At 28.8% G+C, this 6,681-nt stretch overlaps 2 protein-coding genes across 2 annotated transcripts in view; both read left to right on the forward strand.

Annotated features, from left to right (window-relative positions):
• Positions 1–5,122: 5,122 nt before the first annotated feature.
• Positions 5,123–6,681, forward strand: part of LOC107059749 (TMV resistance protein N-like) — a 6,213-nt gene continuing 4,654 nt past the window's right edge. The window contains exons 1-3 of the mRNA XM_015306641.1: positions 5,123–5,385; positions 5,649–5,871; positions 5,980–6,267. Coding sequence (XP_015162127.1) covers positions 5,123–5,385; positions 5,649–5,871; positions 5,980–6,267 — 774 coding nt within the window. The remainder of the gene's footprint in view (positions 5,386–5,648; positions 5,872–5,979; positions 6,268–6,681) is intronic.
• LOC102590825 (probable disease resistance protein RPP1) overlaps positions 6,180–6,681 on the forward strand; it is an 11,596-nt gene continuing 11,094 nt past the window's right edge. The window contains exon 1 of the mRNA XM_006342345.2: positions 6,180–6,267. The gene's annotated coding sequence lies outside the window, so the exon portion shown is untranslated. The remainder of the gene's footprint in view (positions 6,268–6,681) is intronic.

A 6,681-nucleotide genomic window follows, 5' to 3' on the forward strand; every position in this document is an offset into this window, starting at 1 on the left:
ATTTTTTTTTTGTTTATATGAGTTTCTTGTTCTATTTTTGTTCCTATTATTTTTCATTTGGATAATTTTATTGTATTTATGTAATTCTATCTCTTTTTTTTAGTTACATTTCAAAATGATTTTCGGTGCCACATTTTTCCACATCCCTTTTCAATTATTTATTTTTGCCTATTTAATATTTTCAGTATCTTTCCTTTAAGATAATTAAGTTAGTTCACTTTTTTGCTTCAACTAATTTTAAAGGAAAATTCAAAAATTAAAATTTTCTGTTAGTTAACTTTTCTTTGTATTTTTTATGATATAGAATTATATTGATAATTATAATTGATCATCTTCCTTTTCTTTATCTATTATTTATTTTAGATTATGAAGATCACATGTCAATAAATTAAAATACATTAAAAAATATATTCTAATGTTTCTCAAGAGTTTATTTGTTGATGAAAACTTTAGTTAGTGTTCAATCTTACTTTTATAATTTTGTGTGACATTTTTCAAATCGATCTTTCATTGTTTGTACACATTTTTTTTGTTTGCATCTTTCTCGCGAATACAAATATTAAATCAAATTTAGAAAGCTCAAAACATTAAACAATATTATATCCTTGATCATCAAATAAAAATAGCTCTAAAATATTTGTTGAGATTTGAGTAGGATCAATTACAATTTTAAATAATTACTCTTTCATACAAATATGACAGTCTCTTCATACTTATTTTTTTTCCTTTTAATATACATATTTTATGAAAGTTGCTATTATTCTCTTTAATAATGAATCAACCTTTTTTTTCACCTTTCACTAATCTTAGCTTATAAAATATTTATAAATCACTTTTTATCTTGACTAATTTTTACTACAATTATAATATACGACATATTTTATTTATATAAAATGAATAGATTGAGAAATACATAACCTCAATTACATAAATACTATAAAGTATTCAAATAAATTAAACTCAAAGTATTATATGTATAAATTAATATTCCTTTAACTTTAGTTATAAGTTAGTTAATATTTCTAAATTATTCTCAAAGGTAAACATAAACAAAAAAAAATCTGGAATTCTCAAATTAATTTTATTATTCTCAACTTAACATAACAACACAAAAATTAAATTCATTTTTTGTGAAGGTAAAAAAACATATACAATGTTGAATCAAAAAAAAAAATCTTGAAGGTCTATGAACTAAACGATTCAAGCCTTCAAGGTTAAAAACAATTTACCTGAATTTTTTTTTAAAAAATTTAGTATAAGAATAAATTAAAATTAATTAATAGATAAAAGAATCTTTGTAGAAGTACCAAGGTAGATGATCCTTTCCTCTAATATTTAATTTATCGACATAACCAACATCCAATATACCACTGAAGATTAATGGACAAATTAGTAATTGAGGGGATCCTTTACTGATTTGTTCATCAAACTTAAACTTAAATCCCTAAATATTATCATATGCATCTTCCATTATAAACAATAAAACTTATTCACAAAAAATATGCATGGAATAATAAGTGTAGTAAAATCAAAAATAGTGAGGAAAAAAACAACACAAATGAAAAAATAAATAAGAAAGAACACTATAAATAAGAGACATCAAACAAACTAAAATGAGAAGAGTAACATAAATTATATATAATACTCATCAAAATTGAATTTGAGTTTGAAATCCCAAAATTGTCATATGCTCATCTTATCTTCTACACTGTAAATAATAGAAGTTAGTGACATCTATATATAATAAAATTAGCCGTAAACAAAGTGATGTACACTTTAGTATAAATATAATGAAGAAAGAAGAAGAGAAAAAATTCTTACTGTTGGTGAAGATGATATGCTCTAGTATTTATAGTAATCAATAAATTTGTAACTTTATTGAATAATATAAATTAAAAGAGTAATATAGTAGTCAATAAAATTGTAACTATATTGATATTAGTGTCTTAATTGTAATTTAGTAATATATTTAAGAAGGAATAGAGAAAGGTATTAGAAAAAAGTGATTAATGATGTTAAATGGTGAACAAAATAAATAAAATTATAGTTAATTTTTGCAAAATATTAAGGCAGGAAAATAATGAAAAAGGCACAAAATGTAGTGAGGAGAAAAAAAAGGATGAATAAGAAAAGGACAATAAAAAGATTTTATGAATTTATTAGTTGGGGTAATAACGGAAAAAGGTTATTTTTTGGGCTTTATTGATTTCAGTTAGTGACCTTTTCCATTCTTCAATATAATATATATAATAATTAGCAATTAATGTAATAACTTATAGACACTAAATTAATATGATTACTAAATAGAATATGATTAATTCTTTAATTAAAAAATAAGATAAAATAGAGAAAAATGTCAAAAAAAAAAAAATAGCAATGGAGGCTTTAGAGAGGTGCCACATCACCTTATTTACATTTGGCTTTATATTATATATATTAGCAATGAAGGCCTTAGAGAGGTGCCACATCACTTTTTTTTACATTTGGCTTTATATTATATATAGATTGTTGATTGGTAACTACTTTATTCCTCTTATGCTCATTTTAGTTCTCAACAATGTATATTTAATATATGAAGATTTTCTTGAGTTTGCTAACTAATTCTTATTTATTTCTCTACATTTTCAGATTTTATTTGGCAACTGTGCGCTCTTCACTTCTCATCATCAGGTATATAATGGATATGCTATTTACAACTCTCTTTTTATCAATTTTATTATTTCACATACATAAAATATAGTTGGTAGGAAATGTGATATAGAAATTATAAGATTTTTGAGATTTGAGAAATTATTTGTATAATTTTCAGGATATTTAGATCTTATACTTTTTAACATCTATTACATATTTTAACTTTTTATATCAAGTCCCTTGTTTTTTACTAAGGATCGATTCTTATTATATTTCGTAATGCAATTATACTTAAACAATACAAGTAATACTCTTATGTAAATTTTTGTCAAGGTTGAATATTTTATCAATGTGGAATGTCATGTGTCAAGATTTTTTCAAATAAAAGAGAGAGTGCATTACACACACCACTGAGGTGTGTTTTTCAAACTAAAAAATGATAATTTAGGTATAAAACTCACACTCTCAATAATTTAGGTATAAAACTAAAAAAAAAAAGGATAATTTAGTGTGTTTTTGACACTTATCTCTATAGAATAACTCTTAACTCACAAAATTAAAAACTATATCAGACCCATTTTCTCTTTTTTGGGCTTAAAAAGTATTTTGCCTTTAGCACTTAACACTGAGCTCTTATACTCTGTTTGGATCATTGTTACCCATTATATTGTATTGTATCGTTACTGTACCTACAATGTTTGTTTTCATTGTTACTTAAAATGTATTGTATTGTATTGTATTGTTAAATTTTGTTGTTACGTAACAATAAAAAACCCCATTTTATGGAACAACCAATTTGGTGTGTTTCAATTGTTACTTAATTTCTTTTTCCAATTATATCTTTACATAATATTTCATAATACTATTTACCCTTTACCTTATATTATTTAATTCTAATCAAACCTCCTACCCTAGAATAATTAAGGATGTTTTAGTAAATTTATAAATTACAATGCAATACGATACAATCAATTAAACAATAAAAATGTTATTAAACAACAACAAACAATACAGTCTAGCCAAACATTGTATCAACCAACACAATACAGTACAATAGAGTATAATACAATACAATACATTATGAAACAATGGATAACAATGATCCAAACAAAGTGTTAGAGTGTGGTTCTCTTCTTTTCTGCTTATATCTTTGATGAGGTTAGTCTTTCTTTTCTGTTTTTTGTGTGTTTTTTTCTCAATCGTTACGATTTTTTCTTCAATTTGTGGGCAATTTCTCAGGTAGGGCAACAAATTTATATCAATTTACTGAAAGGTATCAATTTGGTGCTCATATGTTTAATTTATCAGTGCAATACTGTAAAAGGGTAAATTTTTATGTCATGAATTAGGAAGATGATAAGTAGTTTCTTATATAGGTCTTGAATAATGAAAAACAGGTAAAGTCTTTACAATAAAATATTTTAGAAGTAGTACAAATGAATTAGGAAGATGATAACAAGTTTTTTCTTCCCTTTTTTGGTCTAAGGCCCAAGTTGTGTCTTTTAATTTCTCACAATCATGGATTAGGAAGATGATAAGAAGTTCCCTAGGAATAGTGAAGTAGGTGAAGCCTTATTCTTTAATATTAAGCTTTGTCTTTTCTTTCTTGTTGACCTGGTTGTTTTAATTTTATATAGTAACAGATAGGAAGATGAATGGAAGTTTCCCCCATACACCAAATTATGGCTGAGAAATAAACTTGCCTGTTAGTCTTCAGCAATATTCTTCAACAATGTCTCATGCTTCTTCTTCCAAAGTTTGCAAGTACGATATCTTTTTGAGTTTTAGTGGTGAAGATACGCGTAGAACCTTTGTGAGTCATCTCTATAAGGCTTTGGAACTAAGAGGAATCCATGCTTTCAAAGACGATGAGCGGTTGGAAGCGGGAAAATCAATTTCTGATGAACTTTTAAAAGCCATAGAAGATGCCAGATTCGCTGTCGTAATATTTTCAAAAAGCTATGCATCCTCAAGATGGTGTTTAGAGGAGCTTGCACACATCATAAAGTGTAAAAAGGAATTGGAGCAGATTGTGATTCAGTCTTCTATGATGTGAGTCCATCAGATGTACGCCATCAATATCCCCCTTTCGCTGATTCATTTTCCCAACAATGTTATTTTCCATAGTGCATCAAGAAACTAGTTGATGACATATTTCCTAAGTCACTTCAAATTATTTCACCTTTCCCGGAAAGCTTAGTGGGTTTGAAATCTCAGGTTGAGAAAGTAACCTCATTATTAGATATGGAATCAAATGATGTTCGCTCTATTGGTATTTGGGGTATGGGCGGCATCGGCAAAACAGAAATTGCAAATGTTCTACATCAAAGATACAGCCATCGATTTGAAGCTGATTGTTTTCTTGGTGATGTTGGAAAACTTCACCAGAAAAAATGGACTAACATGGCTACAACAAGTCGTCATTTGCAAGCTCTGGGGTGAAAAATTGACTCTAACTAGCGAGCATGAAGGGATGAATATTTTAAAGAATATGCTTCGCTGGAAGAAAGTTCTGTTCACCATCGATGACGTAAACCATCAAGAACAGTTGGAATTTTTGGTTGGAGAGCCAGAGTGGTTTGGTAGGGGTAGCAGAATTATTTTAACAGCAAGAGACAAGCACCTGTTAATCAGTCACGTCGGGGATAATGTGTATGAAGTCCAACTATTATCTGAGAATGAAGCACTTGAATTGTTCAGTAGGCTTGCTTTTAGAGAAAAATCACCAAAAGAAGGATTTTTGGAACTTTCAAGGCAAGTGACACCAAAAGAAGATTTTATAGAACTTTCATGACAAGTGGTGAAGCATGCTGGTGGACTCCCTTTAGCTCTTAAAGTTTTGGGTTATTTATTTTATGGACGAGATAAAAAGCACTGGAGACACATAATTGATCGGCTGAAGAGAATCCTGACAAGGATATTCTAGGAAAGCTTAGGCTTAGTTTTGATGGTCTGGACAAAGATGAGAAGGAATTATTTCTAGATATTGCATTTCTAGATATTGCATGTTTGACTAGATATGATTTTCATCTTTGTGTGGAACTAGTACGGAGATATATGAGTCGTGGTTTTCTAATAGATTACCTTATCGAAAAATCTCTATTATCAATCGACCTGAATAATAGTATTGTGATGCATAATATGATAAGAAAAATGGGAGAAAATGTCATACGGGAAGAGTACGCTAACAGTAGAATATGGCTTCCCGAGGAAGTTTGTGACCTTTTTAAAGGGAAGTTGGTAAGCAATATTTAACGTAATTAATAATTTTGGAAGCTCGTAGTTCTATTAATCTTTTTGTTTCATTTTTATTTGTTAGCTATTAAATATGTGCTTCATTCTATACAGATAACAGAAAAGGTGGAAAGCCTATGTATCCCTAAAGATTACTATTTTGAAGATGATCTTGTCGATTATAGCAATATTTTCAAGAGGATGCAAAGCTTAAAAATACCCATAGTTGGTGGTGGATCTTTTAACTCAAACTGCGCTGTCACTTATCTTCCTTCCAGCCTGCGGTTTATTGATTGGATAGGGTATCCTTCAATTTCATTGCCAGAGAGCTTTGAACCATCACAGCTCGTTGTGCTTTGTTTACCTGAAAGTAGGCTTGTTGAACTTTGGCCAATATCAAAGGTAACACTCTCTTACAATTATTAGACAGCTGGCTATATACTTGTTTCTGTAATTCATCTTAACTAAATATTTATATTTTTGTTATATGAACCTTCAAAGGTGAAATTGCTTTAAATATAGGGAAAATGCATCAGTACCCCCCCAGCCTATGCCCCAAATCTCTGAGACACACCTAACCTTTACTAAGGTCCTATTACCCCCCTGAACTTATTTTATATATAATTTTCTACCCCTTTTCGGCCTACGTGGCACTATCTTGTGGGCCCAGCGCGTGTTGACAATTTTTTCAAGGATAGTGCCACGTAGGATAACTGTATTTGTTTTCTATAGGAATGGGCTATAGATAACTTAAATGAAGTATTTTTTATTTATTTTTGGGAAAATGCATAAGTACCCCCCCAGCCTATGCCCGAA

This window comes from Solanum tuberosum, unplaced genomic scaffold, assembly GCF_000226075.1.
Source record: "Solanum tuberosum cultivar DM 1-3 516 R44 unplaced genomic scaffold, SolTub_3.0 scf00034, whole genome shotgun sequence".
In the NCBI taxonomy this organism is placed as follows: Eukaryota; Viridiplantae; Streptophyta; class Magnoliopsida; order Solanales; family Solanaceae; genus Solanum; species Solanum tuberosum.